Here is a 21,626-nt window from a genome sequence, read left to right on the forward strand (position 1 = left end):
GGCAATGGAGGCTAACATAAAGATAAAGATAAAGATGATGGATCCTATCGAGGCGGCCTAAAACAAGGAACCAAAACAAGGAAGCGAGCTGGCAGTGGTACAACAACCTTTCACGGACAAAGACTTAACATTAGTGATGGTCACATCGATTAACTAACCGTTAGCCAAGTTAGCTTATCAACCTGACTAACCAGCCACACAGCTAGCGTTAGCCAAACATTACTTAGCCACAGTGGGTGCTCTGGTTTAAAATATGTCCCCCGAATCATCCCTACACATGCATCTTGTTTTCAACCATAACATATGTCTAGTTAATACACTCATTGCTGGATGTTAACGCCTTGGCTAACACCTCCTGATGGCTAGGTGACAGCTGGACGGAGCGCAACAAGGAAATTAGCTCCGTTAGCAAATGAAAATATTAGCTAACAACCAAAAAAAAGCTTCCTATCAAATGTTGATCACAACAAACAACAGGCTCACCTTCGCTGTGACACAATCCAGACGACCAGGACACGGCTTTGGTTTGTCACGACTGCCCCGGAGCTTAACGTGCAGGTTTTACTCGGTGTTACTTGTTGTGTTGGCTGATGTGTTTCACGCTAACAGCGGAGTGTCTTTAGCGGCTCTCTCTCCATTCTTCGTTGCTCGTGAAAGGTTCGAACATACCCGGATGTACAAAAAACGGCACCGCCCGCTTCACAGCGCACACGTCCGGGTCAGGACCGTCTCGGGTCTACTTCATTAGTGTACCATCACACCTATGTCGTGTAGTAGAGGGTTGTGCACAAGTTCATCTTATTAAAAGCAAGAGGTTCACCAGTGTACCAAAGGGTCTTTATGGTCATTTATGTTGTGATTGGCTAGAACCTTTTACACATATATATTTATAGGTATTATATTTTTAATCATGGAGGATAAGAAAACTTCGTTTTTTTTCCAAGATGATATATCACTTGCTATATATATAATTATATGTTGTATATATTATGTCTTGTTTGAAAGTCGAAGAACTCAGTTAAAAGAAAAAATCTGTAGAATCAGATCGATTTATTGCCAAGGTTTTTTCATACAAGGTATTTGATTTGGTCTAATGAGAAACAACTATAAAGAATGTATATAAAGGATCCTGATCACATCTGTCTTTTTGCTCCTGATGTAGTCGTGGAATTGTAAATGTTCCAATTGCTATTTCTTCCCCGAGCAGGTTTTCGGTGTGCAGAAAGCCCCCTTTTTTTACCCAAGAACAGTTCTGCTTCAACAAAATATACCCTGTGCCATATATTATGATGCGTAGTGTCTGAGAGTGTCGGTATACAACGTGGAACTATCAACGGCATGAACAAATTACTGAAGTCCAGTCGTAGTTTTCACCAATTACAGGAAAGAAAAAGAAAAATGTTTCTGAAAAAAGGTCCGTATTTTTGCAATTCAACCATGATAATGAAGTGAAGTGGGACAACAAACAAGAAAACGTGAAACCAGTCCCCAAAGCTTAACCAATCATATTTATTTTGTACATCTACCTATTCAGCATTTCCAGGAAAATGTGTGTGCCAATGAAAAGTGGTTACAAAAATAAAGCATGTTCTTACGTAAAGATGACATGACAGGAAAACTACACCTACAAATGCTGAATATGAAAATAAGTGACCATATCACTTGAATGTCTGTGCCTTTCAGTCATCGTTTAACAAATGTATCAAAAACATGTATGTTACTGATAATATCTGACAGTAATTGTAGGATTCGAGTCAAGTACGGTAAGTGTTTACATACATCTTAAAAGTCATCTATGGGCAGAAAACAATCTCTGCAGCGGTTCCAGATGAGTTACTTTGGACTTTGGTACTTAAAACTGTTGTGGAAGAAATCGATTAACATAATAAACACAATTGGAACAAATACATCACCGTAGAAAATACCAACATATCAGTGATCGTGTTTTCTCAACCTGCACTCACTGTAACCTTAACATCCTTTCATCACATTTGTAACAACTGTGACGAGCCTGTAACCCCGTCAAATCTTTGAGTTTTCAAATGATTTCTATGATCTAATGAGCATTATATGATACACTAATAATGTGCCAATACTCCTTGTAAATTACCTCAGTCATCAGTAGTGGTGTTTTAGTAAAAAAAAAAAAAAAAAACAGCTTTTCCAAATGTACAATTCATTTTAGTGCATCAAAACATTATCCGACATGCATTTATCAACATAAGCTGTTAGAGAGTGGAATGACTTACACACGACTATCTTCTAATGTAAACTACACACAATGTTACTCTAGGGCAGTGCCGTAGTCTTAACACGTTAATATACTGGCTTAAGCGAGAAACATAAATACATAGCCCACTGACAAGGCAGGTTTTTACAAATATTACGGACAGGTAATCTCCTGCTTTATACCATCTTTCAGTCAAGAACATACAACAAGGAATTATGCCAAAGAAATGTTAAATGAGGCAGTTTATCATATCAAAGAACTGTACAAGTTAAGAGAATACACTATGATCAAAAAGAGAAAAAAGATGGATGGAAGTTTATTGTGTGTTTCAAAATGTGTCCTCTCAGTTTGTAGTCAAGAGGTAAAGTGTATGAAAAAGGCAGTTGGGGTCTTAAAATAAAGTCTCCCTCTTCATTAAGCTATTGCCTTTGCCTCAGGCAGGAACGCCTCCCAAAACTTCACGAGCTGGAATATAAATTAGAACCAGAGGAAAAAACAGTTAACATGTGATCACTCAATATCTTTCAATAAAGACAAATGTATGTTAAAGGAATACTTTGGTAGCCATGAATAAAGCGTACAAAGTAAGGCGTACATGATGAATACAACACTTGATATCGTTAAATGTTTACCCGTTGTTGAGACTGCAGCATTGCATCCAAATATTTGACTATCTGGCTCCTGAAGTCCTTCGCTTTTTCTTTCTGAAAAGACAAAAGTGTTGACATGTCTCAAGCTCTTCGAGGATGGAGAAGCCAGCTGTGGGAATTTCTGGTAGAACTTCATCTACTTCCAAAGTGAACGGAGAGGGAACATAGTCTGATGGTCTATTGGTCTTTATTGTGCCATTCAGCAGGGTAAAAATATAAATATCAGCTCTCATCTCACCTTAATGAAAATTCTACCTGTGAGCCAACTCACTGGAATTAAAAGGATATGCGACACCTCAGAAGACTATTTTAATTATTGGATCTGGAAAGATGAACTCTTTCGGTCTTCATGCTTGTTTTACGTCAAAACTTTAGTTGCTCAGATGTAAAAGCTCATTTTATAACGATGTGCTCAGATCTCATCCATCCAGATCTTGCCTCAGTCGGCTGTTTATTTCAGGGCACCTGTTTAAGCTTCAAGTTGTCCGATGGGTGGAGACTCCTTGTGAAATGTAACTTGCTTCTTGGTGACCCTGATGAAGCTTCTTGCTGAAATGTGTTGGTCTCACATTGAAGTTGTTCTCGATACTACAAGTGCTAATGAGAAAGCCCTACATTTCCAGAAGGTCAAATACACAGTGCCTATAAAAAGTATTCACTTTTCATTTTGAATGGTTTAATGTCTTATTACAATTTTGGATCAAATAAGACTTAATGTGACTATTTTTGTTTTTACAGTGATCCACAGACAAACTTTTCGAAAAACATAAACATACCTCAAACCTGAGAACCTCCTTGCGAACAGTCATGCCAAGCCTGTCGAAATCTCTCTCGTACTGAGTCACCCTCGCCTCCCACTGACCACAAACATGAGGGGGGGAAACAAAAACAATTTAAAAAAAAACATAAATGTCATGTGATATAATAACATGACATTTATTATGTTTTAATTAATCAAATGATCGTTAAGTCTTTAAATTGCCAGAAACTAGTGAAAGAGGAACATCACAAAGCCCATGGTGACCTCAAATAACTTCTTTGCATGGAAACAAAAGACATCTGTAATAAATATACTTAATAAAGACTTAAACGATTAATCAATTATTAAAATAGTCAGAATACTCTTCTCTACACTGTGTCAGTTACCTCGGTGATGTCGTCTTTGGCCTGCTGCAGTTTGTTCGGCTTGTTGGCCCACAGCAGCTTGGCCTCGGCCTCTCTCTTCTTCTGCAGCGTGCTCTGAGCCTCCTGCCATCGCTGCCACGCCCGCACACGCTGGTCAAAACACCCCTGTGGACATCCGACACTTACCAAACAGAGAGCAAGTAGCACACACTAAACCAAAGACGCCGCTGTCCTTATGCTGCTCTGACAGAATGCAATATCATCATTTTAATCCAGAATATCAGGAACAACCCAGGCTTTACTCTTCCCTGCTTCTGAAGATTCTCCATTACTGTAAAACTACCATTCTGCAGCGGTGAGCTTACGCGCATAGCACCCAGCAGGCGGATGTAGTCGGCCAGCAGCTCTGCGAAGATGAAGAAGTCACTGGCTGCCTGCTCCTGATGCAGCTGCTCCATCTTGTCCTCCACCTCTGCCAGCTGGGACAGGGCCCGCGACAGGGCCGTGTTGTCCTCAGAGTTTCCCAACATGGCCATACTTTTGGCAAATACTGCCGTGCTCCCACACAGCTCTGGGAAACAGAAAACATATTCAGTCTACTTGTTTCACCCTAAAAGGCCAGGGAGCTGGACTGTACTCTTCTGTTTACTTGGTTGAAACAATTTGATGAAAAGAAAAGAAAATTGTGCAAAGACAAGTCGAGGAAGGGAGAGGTAATAGAGGTAGCTCACCCTTCCTGTGGTTGACCAGGGAGTCCACCACCGCCTGAAGCTTCCTTAACTGCTGCTCCTCGTTCTCCACCTCCTGGAACTTGTCCTCAAACCACTGAGACAGACACAGAGTGAAAATATCAAGAAAAAAAATACAGCAAAACAACTTCATCATGTCTACAACGGCCCGTTTGTCTTGCTGTAATTTCTATAAAGACAGGGATAATAAACCCAAGAACATTCACCTATGTCCATGTATACCTGACCCAAGAACATTCACCTATGTCTATGTATACCTGACCCAACAACATTCACCTATGTCTATGTATACCTGACCCAAGAACATTCACCTATGTCTATGTATACCTGACCCAACAACATTCACCTATGTCTATGTATACCTGACCCAACAACATTCACCTATGTCTATGTATACCTGACCCAACAACATTCACCTATGTCTATGTATACCTGACCCAACAACATTCACCTATGTCTATGTATACCTGACCCAACAACATTCACCTATGTCTATGTATACCTACAACACCTGTTGTCACTTTATCTGCACTGTTCACATGTTTGTGTGAAGATGTTTACCATCTTGTATAAGTTTACTATTTTGCACGTTTACCAGCTTTTATATTTTGCATATTCTGGTCATTTAAAAAATATTTTATTAAATATTTTTAACTGGTATTGTGTTTACTCAGCTATTTATCATGTCTTGTACTTGTATTGTGCGCTGCTGCTGCTTAGGAGTTTGACGCAACAACATTTCACGAAGCGTACTCATATGTAGCTGTGACAAGTAAAATGAAACCTCCTGAATCTTGAATAATTAATATAGTTTTGAATGATATAACATCCTTACTTGCCTTGACTACTAAGACTTTGGTATGTTCATTGCATCGTGGTTTAAATCCAATGATCCATTAAAGTTTATCCAACACTGGACTTTTCAAATTCGATGGCAAAGTCATTAAATGTATCTCTATATGCAGGCCACATGCACAACAGTCTCCCGGATTCCCCTTACAGTGTCTGACTCATTCATCTTGATGGTCATCTTGTTGACAGCATCTGATGCCTTATTGATCATTTTGAGGAAGCCAGCTCCACTCAGCGCCTGGGTGCTCACTGCTCTGGGTAGCTAAAAACACACACACGCACACACACACAAACACACACACGCGCACGCGCACACGCACACTTCAAAAGTCATTCCCAAGAATCTTAAGTCATTATCCAGCTCATTGCTACCGGAACATCTTTTTATATCCTAAAATCCCACCTCCTCTCTCTCCAAGAAATCACAGACGTCAGGATCTTGTAGCAACGACGGGTGAGACACGACTCTCTGAAGATACCTACAAAACAACAAGGCAAGATAAAGTGAGTAAGAAGAAATACTGCCCAAAAAGTAACACATAAAATATGCACACAAAAGCATGAGAATGTGTAGAAATATAGTTTAAAAAGGCCCAAACATGTACGGATCCTTGCCTCTCCAGAGCTGCTCTTCTTCTCTCCACAAACTCTACTGAGGACGGGTCGTCCATTCCCACCTTCACTTTGGTCATTCCTGTTGGTCCACATCACAGTCACCGAAAGGGACACAAAAGAACACCCCAAAAAACAAGCCGAGCACATACTTAAGACCCACCTACGACACTTTTCTCAGGTGGTGGTGGAATGATGCAGCCGTGGAGCGACTGCTTGACCGACAGTTTCTCGTAAAGACCCAGGAAGTCACTGTAACGCCTCCTCACAGAGAAGGCTTTACTCCTGAACATGGCCAAGGAGGTCTGAAAGCAGAGACCCACAACTTTAAAAACGAAAAACCTGGAAACACCAGTGAAAATTTAGACATATTTGCAGATTTTGGAGCTATGTAAAAAAAATACACAAGATATAAGTATCAACACAAGCTTTTCTACAGACCCTGGTGGATACTTTGTAGGCCACATATGCATTCATGCCATCTCCTAGTAGGACAGAAACATTGGAGAGAAATTGAAGATGAGATTAGAAATCAGTCTGAAATGAATGTGTCAGTGCATTTAAAGTATTGAGCTTACTAAAATGAGACAAACATGAGACTATACAGTGCAATAACTCATCAACTACATCCAAAAAAATAACATCTGAATATTCTGGGGATTACATATAGCTGTATTATAGTTTCGACAAACAGACTGTATGAAAAAAAGAGACTGACCAACTTTCTCAGGGTTGGTGACGGCAACATCCACATCAAAAGTATCCTTGTCCTCTTCCTCCTCCAACTGTAATTAAGGAGAAGAACACAACTAGTAGCCATCACGGAAAACATGCATGAAATGAATGCTTTTTAAAGGAGGCGCAGCTCAGCCGTGGCCCATACCTGCTCCAAGGCGGTGGGCTGCATGGCGGCAGGGCTCTGAGTGAAGGAGGAAGATGGAGGCGGGCCAGAGGAGGTGGACAGCTCCTTCCTGGCGGAGCTGCCGGACTTGACGTGTGCCTCTGGGAAAGTAAAAAAGACATTTTATTGTTGGATGACTCCGTTCATTCAAAAAGAAAAGAAACACAGATGACTAAAGTGCACCTGATTTATACAGAACTGCTGATTTGGCAATTATTCCCATACTGTAGAAAAGCTGCAGCTTACATGTACATCACATGAGTGATGCATTTTGTCAACTTTGTGATTAATTAAGGATGCGTAGGAGACTTTTTCTGAGGAGAAAATACCTTTTATACGACCACAGCACTGAGAATTAGAATTATGGAAATTAACATTAAATTTATGTTCAGCAGTTAAAGCTGGCTTTGGCAACATTGGAGAAACCAGCACGTAAGCTAAGTTCTGAAAAAAGCACCCAGTGTTGCCAACTCTTTTGAAAGTAGCGAGCAGCATCAGCTCCAAAAGTCACCAAATGTAGCAAGAAGTCACCAAGTTGGCAACACTGACAGCCCTCTCCCAAAATCATCATTATGAATGTAAACAACAAACATAGTTATTGTTAGTACTCCAAGACCTTTTCCTTATTTTGGTCAGAGTATTTGATTTATTGATTGCTGTCGGGATGTAATGTAATTCTTTTCTAAAATACATTATCTACCCTAGCTTTAACTTATTCTGACCTGAGAACAAGTTGAACATCACCATGAAGGTCATTTCATATCTCTGAGAGAGCGAGAGCGAGAGAGAGCGAGAGAGAGAGAGAGAGATCCTACATTTCCCATAATGCAACTCAAAAATTAATTTCATTAGACTTCACCTGTTGAGTAAACATCCACATCTTTAAAACTCCACACCGTAAGTTTGTAACGTAGTCTCACTGTTACACATTTGCAGCCTCCAAGCTATTGACAAAACTATTAATTGATTAGTGAGCTTGTTAAATCAGAGGAATGACTGTTTAAAATATTAATTAAAATAGTCGAGCACGACCAAGGCTTGAAATAGTCTCACAGGACTTTAAATTCCTTTTGAGGAGCCGAAGCTCTGCAAATTAAAAGTAAGTGGGATGAAGATGGGCAGAAAATGTCTCCTCACCAGCAAACAGGTCGTTGTCGTCATCAGAGTGAACTCCGTTGGATCGGTTAGTTGTGCTGCGGGCCTCCTCCCCCCCTCTGAACACATCTGGAGGCTCTGCATTCACATTACCCGGCTGAGAAACTCCTCGACTCACAGCCACAGGGTTCCTCTGCAGACAGGAAGCACACAGAAACACTTGGTAAATACCAGGGGTGGAATGTAACTCAGTACATTTACTCAACTACTGTAACATCCATTACAAATGTGAGGTGTTTGTACTTCGAGTCTTCTCTTTTTGCACCACTTTATACTTCTACTCCATATTCTACATATTCAAAATCCACAATATTGTACTTTTTACTCCCCTACGTTTATTTGACATGTTTTTTTTACATAAAAACAACAACATATGACTACTAATATACACAGTAGTAAACAATGTAACTAAAATAAAACGTCAAAAGTATCTTACATGATCTGGTTAGCGTTAGTGAGAAAAACAGAATAATATAGGCTAATATTCTATAATAATATAATACTGTGGAAAGGAGCCATACTGCATTAAGAGTGACTTTTACTTTGGAGACCTTAAGTAGACTTTCGTACGTTTACGGAAGTATATGAATACTTCTTCCCTCACTGGTAAGTATACAAACATTAGTGGCATTAGAGGAGTGACAGTTAACCGTAGTTAGTGGTTGTCTCACGAGCGGTATAACGGTTTAAGGAAATTACGCTTATTCTTACTAGTTACGACTTAAAACGGCTCAATTTGTACCCACACGAACTTCGGCTAACTTTATGAATCATATTAGTTTCTTTCCACACAAAACATGACTGGCTAGTTTCTCGCTTCTCAGTCAGTTAAGTTAGCTGTTATCTTGGCTGCCATGAATGCAGGTCAGATCAGATAAAGAGGCTGACTCCTAGCCTCGTTCACTTCATGCAAAGATAACCGTCACAAACACGCTGCAATGAACACGAATGCGCTGTTTAACACACGTTATTGACGAAGATGTCCTCTCCCTCGTCACTGTCCCCGTCTGCCATGTCACCCGGCCCGGCTCCCGGCTCCTCTGTGTCAGGGAAAGGAGGAGGAATTCGATCCGAGCTGGCCGCCATATTCCGTGTTGTGAGAGGGAGTGACGTAGGCGGACGTTGAAGGAAGGCGGAAACGGCTGCAGCGACACCTGCTGGTCGGCGAGCAACACGACAGCGCATCGACGGTGCTCCTTGACTTACAGCAGGGGTGTCCAAACATTTTTCAAAGAGGGCCAAATTTGATAATGTGAAAATGCCCAAGGGCCAACAGTCCCTGCTGACATTATTTTAAACAATACAAGTAGCCTATACATACATTGTTATTTTATCATTTTATTTTCAATGACAGCAAATAGCAATGTAACCAAATGTAAGCATTCATGTGTGAACACATCTCAACAACTATGCTTTTTTTCCAAAGTAACTAAAAAAGTAACTTTTTTCCAAAGTAACTAAAAAAGTAACTTTTTTTCCAAAGTAACTAAAAAAGTAACTTTTTTTCCAAAGTAACTAAAAAAGTAACTTTTTTTGAAAAGTAACTAAAAAAGTAACTTTTTTTGCAAAGTAACTAAAAAAGTAACTTTTTTGCAAAGTAACTAAAAAAGTAACTTTTTTCAAAAGTAACTAAAAAAGTAACTTTTTTTCCAAAGTAACTAAAAAAGTAACTTTTTTCAAAAGTAACTAAAAAAGTAACTTTTTTTGCAAAGTAACTAAAGTAACTGAAGTCAAAAAATTGTATATATCTCATTTCTTGTAAAAAGTGTGGTTTACAGTATGTGGGTGAAACAGGCAACACCATATCTATTCGTTTCATGCAACACAAACACAATATACTGAAGAGGAAAAAGATGGAGACACCTTTGGTGAAACACTTTTTATTACATGAATGGAAATCTGTTTTAACGACTGTCATTGAGTGTAACCCCAGGTGGAACATCGCCCAGAGGAAAAGGGCTGAAAGGATCTGGATTGCCAGACTGGATACAAATAAATAGGATAAAAATAGGAATTGCATGTTGAATTTGTATGATTTATTCATTCCGTTTTGACTGTGCTGGCGGGCCATAAATAATGCATTTTAAGACAGAAGGCGCGCGCCGTATAAAATCTGACCTCGGGCCGTGATTGGCCCGCGGGCCGGACTTTGGACATGCCTGACTTACAGGTTTCACAGGCGGTTTACAGAATTTGTACACTTTTAAAAATAACTTACCTGAAGTGACCGAATATCTCTGAATCTACAACAGATTTAGATTATTGATTATAAAATAATTGAAAGAGACAAAGTCAAAAGGGTGGTAAGACTGTATGAGGACAAAAAGGTAAGACTGTAGGAGGACAAAAACCTAATATTTACTTTATCAATACTTTTCAGTGTAGTGAGGTGAAGCCATCTCAAAGTCATTAACTTTTTAATTTCTCGACATAGAGCCTGAGATGATTTTGCACAGCAGCACACTGTCATGTGTGATTTTATATAATACTACACTTCAGAGTAGAAAGTGGCTGTTCTCAATTTTAAGGTGTTTTTAGGCCTGACTGGCTAACCAAAAAACAAACAAAATCCCTGTTTGTAACCTCTAAAACACTCACGTTACACCAGGATGCCACATGTAACTGAATAGTGAAAGGAAAGATGTTTTTTTGTAAGCCGACGTGAAGAAACTGACTATTTTTATACAGCATTTCCAGAAATCAGTTTACTAGGAATCAGTTGTCCATGTCAACATATGTAAATGTCAATATATTCAAATGTGTCATAGTTCAATTTAATATCCCGCCACACGTTTTTTCAGTTGCATCATCTTAAAATGACCAACAATCAGCCAAATGCTGAGTGAGTCAGTTCATGGTGTTAGAAGATCAAAGCTAGAGATCTGATCAAACGACCAGTTAACTCACCTTCATGCTGCAGTGCAGAGACCTACAAAGAGGTTCGTTCATCCACGTGAGAGAAGTGAACTACAATTATGAAATTGGCTTTTAAATATTTCTGACTATACAAAGATCGACTCAGAAACTGAATCGTCACAATCTGAAATACATCTGTGTAATAAGAGGCTTTAACATTTTGACTATGTGAGGCTGAAAAGGTTTCATTGACTAGGTTTCACATTCAAGGAAATTTAAAACAAACGAACACACAACCCTAGACTTTAAGGCTTGATTGACGATTATCTTCATTATTGAATAATCTGGTGATAATTTCTCAAACAAATTGCTTGAAAGGGTTTATTTGTAAAACATCAGAAAATAGTGAAACATTAAAATATTTAAATTGCTTGTTTTGTCTGACTCACACCCAAAAATATTCAGTTGGACATAGATTACCAAGAAAACGAGCAAATATTTGGCAATTTTCATAAAAAGTTGTTGAAAGATGAATCTGTTGTTAATATTGTTTCTGAATAGTTTCTGTTGGTTGACCATTCAATTTATCATTTCCTCTTCCCCAGTAATCATAAGCCTTCTAATACTACATGAAGTTACATACTGTTGGGTCTGTTGGTGCAGAATACACTGTAGATTTTGTGTATTACCAATAACAACCTATTTCTTTACACTTCAGCAGTGGTGGAAGAAGTACTCAGATCATAAAGTTAAAGTAACAACACCTCAGTGGGACAATACTCTGTTTCAAGTAAAAGTACTGCATTTCAAAACCATAAACAGTATTATAATACATGAATATACACAATGCTGCATTAATGTGTACGTATAATGTTGCAGCTAGTAAAGGTGGAGCTAATCTAAACTATTGTTGATTTCTCTAAATTGATTCTTATTTTCTATAAATAATCTGAGTCTGCAAAGTAACTACTGTTCACAAATTAATGTAGTGGAGTAGAAGTATAATGTAGCATCAAATGGAAATACTAAAGTACAGTACAGGTACCATAAGATTGTACTTCTTCAGTAAATGTACTTAGTTACATTCCACCACATTCGATTGTGACGAGCATCCTGGTCATGTTGGATGAAAAGAAGACGAGCGGAAACATTTACTTTGTTAGTATTCATAATAGTTTGTATACACAATGTATAGGAGCACCAATAAAAAAAACTTTTTTTTTCCAAACTTTTTTTTCAACATTTTTTTTAAAAAGCCACAGATTTTTTTTCTACAGAAAGCAGAGAAAGCTCTGTACATGAACAAGCAACAACATAATTCCTCATCATGAGCTGCAAAGTAAACTCCGCTGCTCATTTCATTTCTGAAGCAAAAAAATAAAATAAAAATAATGAACATAAAAAACAAGACCAGCTGCCTGCTGCTTACCTAGGACACTACGTTACACAAACAGCGTTGGATATTTAAAACACAAGATATGTAAGAAATGTACTTTTCAAAAATTGTGAAAAAGTGCAATACAGGTTCAACTGTTTACAACTCAATAGATTATTTCCCAAATGGAGTCCGCCCCTTTTTCTCCCTCCTTTGTTTTCAATCATGTGTTCCTCGTTTGTATCCATAGTTAAAATCTCTTACAGTTATATTGACATTCATGACGATGTACATTCATGAGAAACATGGTATTCACAAAAGTAGAGCAAATTACTATGATTGAAAATGACAAATTTCTTTGGGTAAGAGGGTAATGAAAAACTAGTTTCTTAGATGAACTTTTCTTTTTTTTTTTTCATTTTTACATCGGATTTGTGTATAGAACGAGCTTTTTTTTTTTTTCTTCATACAAAAACTATCATGTAAAAAAAAAAGAATCTGGGAGTCCCATTCAAACAGCCATCTTTTGTAAAAGAACCAGGGCATTTGATGAAGAACAGCAGGGGGGGGATTAAAACAGCAAACGCACCGCTGTGGGAAAATGCACACGTGGTTCCTGCAGTACGCACGTCTGAAACCAAATATTGGTTTTTGGAAACGACACACACATTCGATCGAACTTCTCGTATAAAAGATAACTCGTCTGTTGCAGGTGATTGATTGATTGATTGACTGACTGGGTGTCATGTGAGTTATTTTCTGTTTAGAAGGGGTGGGGGGGGGGGTCAGCGCCCTGAGTCCTTTAGGTACCCCTGACCTGTGAGGAGATACTGTCAAGTCCCACAGGACTACAGAGAAGTATGTCTTGTATGGTTCCCGCACACACACACGTTGGTAAGGCTCTTTAAAAACGGAGCTCCCACGACAAACAGAAGACTGAGAAAGAAGACGCTTTAATGTACAAAGGGGGCAGCACCATGCCAGAGGAGAATATACAGTAAAACACATCAGGCTTCTCTCCCCTTTTTGATATGAAAACTGAGCTTCAGGACTCGCTTGTAATCCCACTTTCATCCCAAATAACAATGAAACAGATGGGAAAAATCGAAAAGAATGAGGCAGTTTAAAAAACACACAACATATGTACATGTTTATAAGGATATGTGTGTAAAAAAATAATACAATAACATAGAAAATAATAAAAAGTCATGGCACAATATAAGACAAGGGGGTAAAAACAACGTTTATGAATAATGTGGGCTTGTATAGGAGGAAGGGGGGGGGCTGATATCCAATGTTGACTTCACTGAAACGGCCCAATAGATATACAAAATGCACAAAGAAAACACGAATCAAACAAACACTGTGTGTAGACTGCGCCGCATGAGCACCAACATCAAAACCAGCATCTTTTTGGACTTTCTCCTTTTGACTCGACATTGAATCAACCGCCGTCTCGTCGCGAGCGAACCTTCGCCACGAAAAACAAAAACACTGCACGTATTTTTGCTGAGGAAAGAATTCACAATCTTCCGGTTGAAAGTGACCAATGTTTTAAATGTTCATCGTCTCTGAGAATGGTTCTTCATTAAAAGATGAAGCGCATCACTTTTTCCCCTCCTCTCATGACAATCTCCTCCCTGAGACTGAGCAAGGTAAGCCGAAAAAAGTTCGTAAGTTTCAGTCTGGAGTTTGTTTGCTTTTTTTTTTTTTTTCTCTGCAGGGGGACGCGAGAGTTTTTCTTGGGTACAGGAAGCCATTTTGTGTCCACCAGCCTCTGGCTACCAAGGTTCATGTTTGAGCGTGTTTGTTTGACTTTAGAGTGTGCGTCTTTCTGTGTGTACGTGTGGATGACAGAGAAAGAGTGTGTGTGTGTTTGTGTGGGTAGGTGTGTGTGTGTGTGTGCATGCTCATGGCGCTGTGGTGATGGCGTTCAGGTCCTTCATGAGGCCCTCGAGGTGGGCCATCTCCTCTGTCAGCTCGTCGGGCTCGTAGCTCTGAGGGAGAGGAACAGGGTTACTGCGAGGGGCGGGGGAGGGGCAGGGGGGGAGGGAGGCAAGCACCTGGAAGGAGGGAGGGAGGAGAAGAGAGGAAAGGAGAGGAGGGTCAGTCAGGGATCTTTAACAGAGGATGGGGAGTCGTATGGGTGGGGTGAGGCGAGCTGGGAGGGTTCAATGGGACTGAAGCGTAGCAAACAACAAAAACAAACAAAAAAAGGCAGCAGACAAAAGCAAAACATCCAAAAGAGAAGCCGATGTCAACAGATGGTCAGCAGCCAATCAGGGATTAGGAGAAAAGTTGAAACGGTAAAAAACAAAAAAAACATTCCAGTTATGGGTTTTGTTAAGATCAGGTGTTAGAAGTTAAACGAGTTGATCAAAAGCCAGCCGACAACGCCACAAAGAAATGGTGAGATTGAAGTTGGAAAGAATTTAAAAAAAGAGAGAAAGAACATACAGAAAATGTGGTTAAAACCAATGTCCAGTGGAAAGTAACTGTATAATCCAGTGGCCAAAGAAAACATGGATTTGGAAGGAGTGTGATTGGTATCATTTAAAAAGACAAGAATATAACTTCTGATATTCACTGCATGGCTACAAGCAGCCAGTGGGGGGCGCTGTACTCACGCTGTCGACATCTTCCAGCATCTTGCTGGTCTCTGGCACATCAACGGTGGGCACGGTGACGACCATCGGTGTTCGTGTCCTTCCTAGTGTTCCGATAGAGGCTGTTTTAACAACATGGGGGTGAGTAGGAAGCCCTGAACGTGACAAACGCACAACAGTCAGTGAAGGCAACAAATGACGGTGAAATGGAGAGCGAACACATGAACCTCGAGTCCCTGTCTGATGTTTTTCCTCAACTGGACCACATTTATCCGTCACATTGTCCCAGAATGTGAGTACGTTTTTTTCAAACTAGGTTTGATTTGTTCCCACAAGTTTTATCAACAAAATCCCATGAAAACACCAAAACGAACAATGAAATGATCAACAAGTATTGTATGTGCATTCAATGTCTGATACATTCTCCGTGTGTCTGTGTTTCTGCTTACCGGTCTGAGTGAGCAGCGGGGTGCTGGGCAGGGCCGGCGACTCGTACGTCGGATGGCCGGTGGTTGGGATGGCAGGCACGCCGAAGCTCTTGAGTGGGTGGGCGTGGGCGTGAGGGTGGGCCGAGCGGTGGGGGGGCAGGTTGCTGGAGTAGCTGGGCTCCTCCTCGGTGGTGGTGGAGCCGTGGTAGCTGCCCTCAGGGTCGGCCATGATCTCCGAGGGGCAGGAGGCCTGGGAGGAGGCGGTGGCTGGAGGGAGCGGCTCCGAACTCGGGGTATTCCTCACCGACTCTGGAGGAGGAGGAGGAGGAGGAGGAGGAGGAGGAGGAGGAGGAGGAGGAGGAGGAGGAGGAGATGGGCTTACAACTTTGACTCTCACAGGGAGCAGTAACCGTCTTCATACAGACACATTTAGTGAAAGAACTAGTGCGCTGCATTACAGGTGATGAAGTTAATATTTCTGATGATGGAAACTTCCTATATGAACTTTGTAATATGTGAAGTGTTTCCTCAATTTTGTTCAGGTTTCTTATACTTTTTGCAACAAGAGTACAACGCACTAGAGCAGAAACCAATAAGTCGATTAATCCACAAACTCATTTGATAATCAATCAAGTAATCGAACAAAATGTTCGAGCAACAATCTAAATAATAATTCATATCTTTTGTCAACTGAACGTTTAAAAGTTGAGCCTTCAGCTGTAACTCAACAGACAGTTGAAATCATTCGCATGTCTGACTGCATCCAGCTGGTGAAGTTTTGTTTACTTTGGTAAAAGTTGAAGTGAGAGAAAGAGAGCAAATCGTAAGGCAGGGAGGTCAGAGAAGAGTGGTTAGCAACACTTTGGAATAATTAAATATGAACCCACAAGATGGCAGCTGCATGTGAATGAATGAGCAAAATAAATCAATGAATGAACATGAGCTGGTGCAACTGTCCTCCTCTGTGCGTCTCCTGCTGTCCAGCAGGTGGCAGACGTGTCTCACCTGTGGAGTCCACGCTGTCTCGATGGGAGACGGGGGAGGAGCAGGCGTGCGGGCGCGGGTGCCCGCTGCCCTGGTGGTAGAGGTAGCTGCGCGTCGGCGACGCCAGGCTGCCCATGTGATAATGGTGGTGATGGTTATCAAGGGAATGGATGGGGTGCGCACTAATCACAGCTGTGAATGGAAATGGACATGGATACACACACACACACACACACACACAGGACGAGATGTTTAACCAGCTGTAATAATGATGAGGGACGTGGAAGTATTGCTGACGAGACACACATGCAGTTTCCTGTAATAAACACACTTGAATATTCTCTGTCAGTCACTCTGTCACATAAAAATGAATATTTTGTAGAAGCATGACATGGATTTGTTCCCTTGATGAGACATGAATTTGAAAATTGGTAATTTGTTAAAAAATCTTTGTGCTCTAGCACATTTTATGCAAAAACTTTCCCAACTGACTGCTCACTCTGTTACCTGATCATTATCAGTCACACACACACACACACACACACTTACGCTGAGGCGGCTGCGAGTCAAAAGGCATCATCATTTTAGGCCTCATCCCTCGTCGGGCTGCTAGTGTCGACATGCTGTCCTCTGACTCGTGGCCTAAAAGGTGCGGTGGAAACCAGCCAATCAGAAAGAGCCGCTACTCTGCGTTTTTATGTGTGAATAATCCGTCTGCAGACCTCCGGATCCTTCATTCGTTTTATATCATTGTGTTAATTGCATTTATAAATATCATCATCACACTCGGCATTCTCTAGCTGTGAACTTATTAAATCGAGTGGATTTACTGCACGCGCTGAAAGTTGTAGCATTGGCAACGGGGGTGCTCGCAGCACTGCCGTGATGACATAAGTGATAGACATTATGTATGAAAAGCATGAAATGTTTTTTGCATGATAATCACAGATAAACCAACAGCAAACACAAGTGAAACAAATCAGAAAAACAGCCCAATATCGCCGACACTCCTGCAGTCATCCCCCCTAGAAGCAAACCTGACGGTATTAACACATTTCCGACCTGAAAAAAAACAGTTTTCTAAGTCAAGCTCCCAAAATGTACTTTCCCTGTCTGCCAACCGAACTCGAGAAGTTTGCTCTGTGTTATTATGCATGTAAGCTCAAGCAGCGAGGATGACATTTCACTTTCATCTCTTTCCCATAACATTCAATTTGAAGTCTTCCGCCCTCGGGGCAAGACTGACCACGGTAGGAGTTGCGCCGCTGCTGCAGGTGGGGGTTGCTATCCAGGCCGCTATCAGCCGGCGTGATGTCCTGCGAGCTGCGGGGGATGGGCGTTTCCGTCATGACCGGGTTGGGATCTGGCGACTTGTCCATGGGTTTCAGTTCCAGCCTCTCGTGGTGGATCCAAAGATCCGGCGGCTTCAGGTCTTTGGAGTTCCCCTTGTATTTGTGGGAGCCGTTTGAGGACTTTGAGGCCGCTCGCTTTCTGCAGGAGAGAACAAAGAGGTCAAGGGGAAAGACTGACCTCATTCAGAGAGAGAAGTACAAGCACGAGGGGACACGGGAGAGAGCTGAGATGAAGATCAGTAAAAACAGAGTTAGAAGATGGAGGACTGTGAAACAAAAAGGAGGACCAGGAAGTGTGACTGAGCCTCTTACTTTTTCTGGTGGGACGTGGTGCGCCGCGTGCACAGGAAGGCCCCAACCACCACCACGATGATGGTGAAGGCTCCCACTGAGATGATGATGACAATGACCAGGATGTGACCTTCGCTGTTGCCTCCCACCCCTGATTTACCTCGAGAGGAGAAAGACTTGATTAGACGAGATACATTATTAAATACCTCTTTCAAAAGACACCCAACTGTCGCAAAAATAAGGACACAAATCCAAAATTGCTGATTTCAAAAAGCACCATCAAGAAGAAGAAGAGACACAATCACATCATGATTTTAGTTTTAGGCATGATAGCGGAGGATCTGTTGAAGGCGGCAGGTGAGAGCAAAATCTTACCAAGTGCAGTTCCCGGGCCCTGTGGATGTTGGTTCCCTGAAGGCCCCGCTTTCGGTGGAAGATTTGAGGCTGATTCAAAACGGAAAAAAATGTTTTACTGAAAGTGTTTTCGTGGCCTTTTCTACTGTCACATTTAAGCCGCTGTCTAACATTCACGGGATACATAACAATCCGAACATTTCTACAAGCACGAATCGATTCTGCCGGTCATGCAGCCCGAGATTTCATCAGCCCAGAAGATGGTAATCTGCAGAGTCAGCAAGTGAAAGAGAAAGTGTAGAGGGGGAGTTTACCTTGGTCATTAGCCATTTTGTCAGAGGACTCAGCTTAACAGGCCAAAGGAGAGCGGGGAGGGAGAGACAATAAAAAAGCAAAAAACAGGTTAGCTGAAAAGAGCCGCGTGGGAGACAGAAATGAAGCGAGAGAGGGGGATTGTGAGGAGGAAGGAGGCAAAACTAGAAGAATGAGAACCAAACAGCGAGAGTGAACTACAGACCCAGGTAAGAGCAAAGCATCTATGTAAAGATACAAAAATGATCCTACACACATATCTGAAACACATACTGGTTTTCAAGACAATAATTTGCGTCCCACGAGTAAAAATGGCCCAAAAAAAGAATGCGGTTCTGTCAAAAACATTCATATGAAAAACAAAACAAGGTGTTTGCAGCGGCTTTTGGGAAACGTCTCCGTCTCAGCACTAAAGAGACTCTCGCAACAACTTCGTCAGGGGAACTTGTCTAGGAACTGTAGCAAAGCGCTGCGTTGGTCAATCACAGAAGCACACATTCCTGGTGGAGAACGTTATAATGTGAAGCGTGTCGTTCAACTGTTTAATGCCGCTGTGATAACTCTTTAGGGCTGTGAAACCCTGTCTGTTGTGCAGTGTTTTGGGATCTGATAAAACCTCGAAACGCATCAATCCGTTACTTCAGCTGGATTTCCTGGATTGCATTTCACGGTCTCACCAGTGCCTCAAACCAGTCATAACCACAGACTGGGTCGGGACCCACTGGTGGATCGCAGGAGATGTCATGCGGGTTGCCAAATAAATGAGCTGAATTTCTTCCATAGTCTTTTATTTTGGCGTTTATATCTGCAATTCACCTATGAAACACAAGAGGGAGCCTGAATGTTCATTTTGTTCCGACAATTGTAGCCGACTGTCGTAACATTGAATCCAACATGAAAGGCAAGTGTACATCTGATTATCTGATGAGTGGACATGAAAAGAACGAGACAGCCTTTTAACTCTGTAAAGCTGTGATTCATAAAATGTACATGTATTTAAAATGACCAGTTTGTTGTGAATTGGTTTGCGATGGTTTGTCATTTAAAAAACTGGGCCCCCAGATAAAAAGGTTTGGGAAACACGCCCTCACCAACCTTCTTTTAATGCGTTTGGTCTGAATCACTGCTCATGGAACTCTTATGCATGACGTTTCAGCAAACACAGAGCAAAATCAAGATTTATTTGGAGTTGTGCTGTTGGCGACCTGACTAATATAAATCCAATACTCGTTCTCTCTTTTATGCTTCCACCAACACCAGAGAAAGAATACAGCGCTTTAAGTTACAGGTGGGATTCTAAACTTCAACTGTAAAAACATTTTTAATGCGGCAAAACGGTGACTGTAGTTTCATTGCACCATTTGTCCTCAGCGTGTTTTCATCCCACCAACTTACTCTTTGGAGTGCGGAAATGAACGGCCTCAGACATGGGGCCCATGCCCTTTGAGTTCCGGGCCTGGATCTTGAAGTAGTAGGTCGTGTCCAGTGTCAGCTCCTGGATCTGGTGGGTCAGGCGGTTGCCCACCACTGGTTCAATAACCCAGTCGTGGACCTCTGCGTTTACATCCGTACTGTAGTAGATGATGTAGCCTAGAACAGGGAGGGTTTGAAAGAGAGAGGCAAATATGTTAAAGGGACAGTTCACCCCAAACTATTTACTTTCACCCACAGTTCCTACATGAAACTTCTTACAACAACGTCTGTGGATTATCTAGAGATGATATTTTTGGGCTGGAGCATCACAAGCAGAGTATTATATCGTCCCAACATGTTGAAGAGAAGGCAGAAATCTCTAGGTAAGAGGAAAAATATAGATTTTTGTGATACAAATTTTCTTTGTACATTTTAAATATAGAATATTTTCGCTGAGATCACTTCTCCACCGAAATGTGATTTCCTTAGTCAACATTTTCTGGAGAGTTGTTGGAAAAACAAAAGGAGGTAAACAGCTCAGAAATCTGACTTTCTTCACTCCATAAACACCAGATTCTTCCATTGTTGGAGAGGAAAATATCGGTTGAACCTAAATCTAGATTTATCTGCGAGACCTCAATATATGTAACACACAAGAGAGACTTTCAGACTCACCAGTGATCTTTCCATTGGCCTCAGAGGGAGGCTGCCAGTTGACGATTATGGTGCGAGGTTTGTTCTCTTTGCTGACCACGGTCACGTCTTTCGGAGAGGAGCTGGGAACTGTGAGGGTAAGAGGTGGTTGAGACAGGACATTTGTTGTGTCGTTGATAAGTTCAGATAAAAGGTAAAGGTGGCACACCTTTTAGTATGGTTTCAAATTCATCATCATAAGTAACTTTCACGACACGATATGAGTAAACTGTGTGTGTGGTTTTGCATGTGTAGCTTAGCACATATTTTTGATACCGTATGTGCATTTAATGCGTCTACGCGTTGTGTATATATCGTTAGTGCTTCTACTGCCCTCAAAGCTGATGACCTGAAGTTTATGACTTTTAAATGTGTGTGTTTGACTTTGGAGATAAAATCCACTTGTGAAACAAACCCCTGGCTGGGCAGAAATAATACTACAAAAAAAAAATGGCTGTTCTCCTCACCTCTTACAAAAAACAATTAAAAGCTCCACTTGATTTGTTTTAAAAAGTCCAATAAATCTCAAATATAAAGAGGCCGTTTCAAAGAAAATAAGCTTTAGTTTTTTAATGTACGGTTTATTGTCAGGCGACTTTCAGCTCAGCAGTTGCAGCTTAAAATGAGGTTTGGGCACTTTAGTATCTGCAGTATTAGTTGGCAGCACTGCCCGAATCTAAACAAACAC

The 21,626-nt window shown here is 41.1% G+C and overlaps 2 protein-coding genes across 16 annotated transcripts in view; both read right to left on the reverse strand.

The window, feature by feature from the left end:
* Positions 1-1,489: 1,489 nt before the first annotated feature.
* On the reverse strand, positions 1,490-9,365 carry snx1b (sorting nexin 1b). 3 transcript variants are annotated; one of them, XR_013772990.1, is made up of 15 exons: positions 9,241-9,365; positions 8,257-8,407; positions 7,102-7,220; positions 6,937-7,003; positions 6,660-6,703; positions 6,382-6,523; positions 6,222-6,300; positions 6,010-6,085; positions 5,755-5,868; positions 4,737-4,830; positions 4,371-4,576; positions 4,027-4,170; positions 3,657-3,737; positions 2,863-3,491; positions 1,490-2,695 (listed from the first exon to the last, which is right to left on the reverse strand). XR_013772990.1 is itself a non-coding variant. In XM_079293857.1 (15 exons), the coding sequence occupies exons 1-15, from the start codon at positions 9,358-9,360 to the stop codon at positions 2,645-2,647; spliced, it is 1,560 nt and encodes a 519-aa protein (XP_079149983.1). In that variant the 5' UTR covers positions 9,361-9,365; the 3' UTR covers positions 1,490-2,644. The 3 variants fall into 3 exon arrangements, 2 of the variants coding, with proteins under 2 accessions (XP_079149983.1, XP_079149982.1); XM_079293857.1 differs by having other exon boundaries at positions 2,863-2,934; XM_079293856.1 differs by lacking the exon at positions 1,490-2,695 and having other exon boundaries at positions 2,863-2,934; positions 3,346-3,491.
* A 2,200-nt stretch (positions 9,366-11,565) lies between these two features.
* neo1a (neogenin 1a) overlaps positions 11,566-21,626 on the reverse strand; it is a 143,074-nt gene continuing 133,013 nt past the window's right edge. For 5 of the 13 annotated variants that reach the window (XM_079292287.1, XM_079292285.1, XM_079292289.1 and 2 more), the window contains 10 exons: positions 20,921-21,028; positions 20,228-20,422; positions 18,542-18,610; positions 18,188-18,317; positions 17,770-18,014; positions 17,073-17,165; positions 16,545-16,715; positions 15,561-15,848; positions 15,133-15,266; positions 11,566-14,568 (listed from right to left, as the gene is read on the reverse strand). In XM_079292287.1, the coding sequence (XP_079148413.1) occupies positions 14,416-14,568; positions 15,133-15,266; positions 15,561-15,848; positions 16,545-16,715; positions 17,073-17,165; positions 17,770-18,014; positions 18,188-18,317; positions 18,542-18,610; positions 20,228-20,422; positions 20,921-21,028 (1,586 nt within the window). In that variant the 3' untranslated portion in view covers positions 11,566-14,415. Of the gene's footprint in view, positions 14,686-15,132; positions 15,267-15,560; positions 15,849-16,544; positions 16,716-17,072; positions 17,166-17,769; positions 18,015-18,187; positions 18,318-18,541; positions 18,611-20,227; positions 20,423-20,920; positions 21,029-21,626 lie in introns of all 13 variants that reach the window. The other 8 variants (XM_079292281.1, XM_079292280.1, XM_079292284.1 and 5 more) reach the window with 6 other exon arrangements.

This window comes from Melanostigma gelatinosum, assembly GCF_949748355.1.
Source record: "Melanostigma gelatinosum genome assembly, chromosome: 2".
In the NCBI taxonomy this organism is placed as follows: Eukaryota; Metazoa; Chordata; class Actinopteri; order Perciformes; family Zoarcidae; genus Melanostigma; species Melanostigma gelatinosum.